We start from the raw sequence: 1,887 nt of genomic DNA on the forward strand, positions 1-1,887 counted from the left end.
ATCGGGAGACGGAGACCAGCCAGACCTCCCTCATCCTTGGCCCCATCTCAGAGGATTTAGAGAAATAGGCCAAAAATTGAGCTTTAATTCATAAAGCGGCATCTGGCTGTTTTCATTAAAGGTTACTTTATACTTTAAGTAGTTTTTGGAGCGCATACTTTTTCACTTTTACTAGAGTAAAGAGGTCAGGTTGATACTTTAACTTTTACCAGAGTGTTTTAAAACTGCAGGATCTATACTTCTACTGAAGTAACAAACGTTTGAACTGTAGACATCGCTGAGGATAACCTGAGCCCCTCTAACTATAAGCTTTATCGAAATGGAAAGTTTTAAGCCTAGTCTTAAGTCTTAAATTAGTCATTAACAGAGATTATTACTGAAAGTTCAGACAGTAAAACTGATGAATAATCAGTGATTTTCACTCTCAGTCATCCAGGTCAGGATGAAACATGTAGTTAGAACTGAAGTCTGGATGAGAAGAGAAACATCTAGAAAGCTTCACCTCCTGCTGCTTAAACTGAAGCTTTCCAGCTCCTAACCAGCTGGTGGCGCTAATGCGCTCTGCAGGCTTTACAAACATCCAATAAACTGCAGGAGAAGAAGAGGAGGAGGAAGAGGAGCAGTGGGAGGAAGGCTGCTGCTGTTCTGAACCGGAGGAAGCTGTTTGCTCATCAGCTGATCCGTCACATGACTTCCAGTCTGTTGAGTTTCCTTCTCCTCACCGACCTGAAAGGTTCGGTTCTCCCCCAGGAAGGCATGAAGCTGCAGACCGAGTGACCAAGACACGCTGCCGGGTTCAACCAGCGAGCTGAGCCGGGTTCTGGTAGGTCTGAGCCGGGTTCTGGTGGATCTGAGACGGGGTTCTGGTGGGTCTGAGTCGGGGTTCTGGTGGATCTGAGCCGGGGTTCTGGTGGGTCTGTGTCGGGTTCTGGTAGATCTGAGCCGGGTTCTGGTGGATCTGAGCCGGGGTTCTGGTGGGTCTGAGCCCGGGTTCTGGTAGATGTGAGCCCGGGTTCTGGTGGGTCTGAGCCCGGGTTCTGGTAGGTCAGAGCCTGGGTTCTGGTAGTTGTGAGCCCGGGTTCTGGTGGGTCTGAGCCCGGGTTCTGATGGATCTGAGCCGGGGTTCTGGTGGGTCTGAGTCGGGTTCTGGTGGATCTGAGCCCGGGTTCTGGTTTATCTGAGTCGGGGTTCTGGTGGATCTGAGTCGGGGTTCTGGTGGATCTGAGTCGGGGTTCTGGTGGATCTGAGTCGGGGTTCTGGTGGATCTGTGTCGGGTTCTGGTAGATCGGAGCCCGGGTTCTGGTGGGTCTGAGCCGGGTTCTGGTGGGTCTGAGCCGGGTTCTGGTGGATCTGAGCCGGGGTTCTGGTGGGTCTGAGCCAGGTTCTGGTGGATCTGAGCCCGGGTTCTGGTAGATCTGAGCCGGGATTCTGGTGGGTCTGTGTCAGATTCTGGTGGGTCTGAGCCGGGTTCTGGTGGATATGAGCCGGGTTCGCCGGGGTTCTGGTGGATCTGAGCCGGGTTCGCCGGGGTTCTGGTGGGTCTATGTCGGGTTCTGGTGGGTCTGTGTCGGGGTTCTGGTGGGTCTGTGTTGGGTTCTGGTGGATCTGAGCCGGGTTCAACCAGCGAGCTGAGCCGGGGTTCTGGTGGATCTGAGCCGGGGTTCTGGTGGGTCTGTGTTTCTGGTGGGTCTATGCCGGGTTCAACCAGCGAGCTGAGCCCGGGTTTTGGTGGGTCTGTGCCGGGTTCTGGTAGGTCTGAGCCGGGTTCTGGTGGGTCTGAGCCCGGGTTCTGGTAGGTCTGAGCCGGGGTTCTGGTGGGTCTGTGTCGAGTTCTGGTGGGTCTGTGTCGGGGTTCTGGTGGGTCTGTGTCGGGGTTCTGGTGGGTCT

General features: G+C 54.3%; 1 protein-coding gene across 1 annotated transcript in view; it reads right to left on the reverse strand.

Moving 5' to 3' along the window:
* Positions 1 to 796: 796 nt before the first annotated feature.
* Positions 797 to 1,887, reverse strand: part of LOC107096637 (splicing factor 3A subunit 2-like) — a 2,117-nt gene continuing 1,026 nt past the window's right edge. Inside the window, exons 2-3 of the mRNA XM_015393388.1 lie at positions 1,119 to 1,885; positions 797 to 1,037 (exon numbers count right to left, since the gene is read on the reverse strand). Coding sequence (XP_015248874.1) covers positions 797 to 1,037; positions 1,119 to 1,885 — 1,008 coding nt within the window. The remainder of the gene's footprint in view (positions 1,038 to 1,118; positions 1,886 to 1,887) is intronic.

Source organism: Cyprinodon variegatus, unplaced genomic scaffold (assembly GCF_000732505.1).
Source record: "Cyprinodon variegatus isolate N-32 unplaced genomic scaffold, C_variegatus-1.0 Scaffold24, whole genome shotgun sequence".
In the NCBI taxonomy this organism is placed as follows: domain Eukaryota; kingdom Metazoa; phylum Chordata; class Actinopteri; order Cyprinodontiformes; family Cyprinodontidae; genus Cyprinodon; species Cyprinodon variegatus.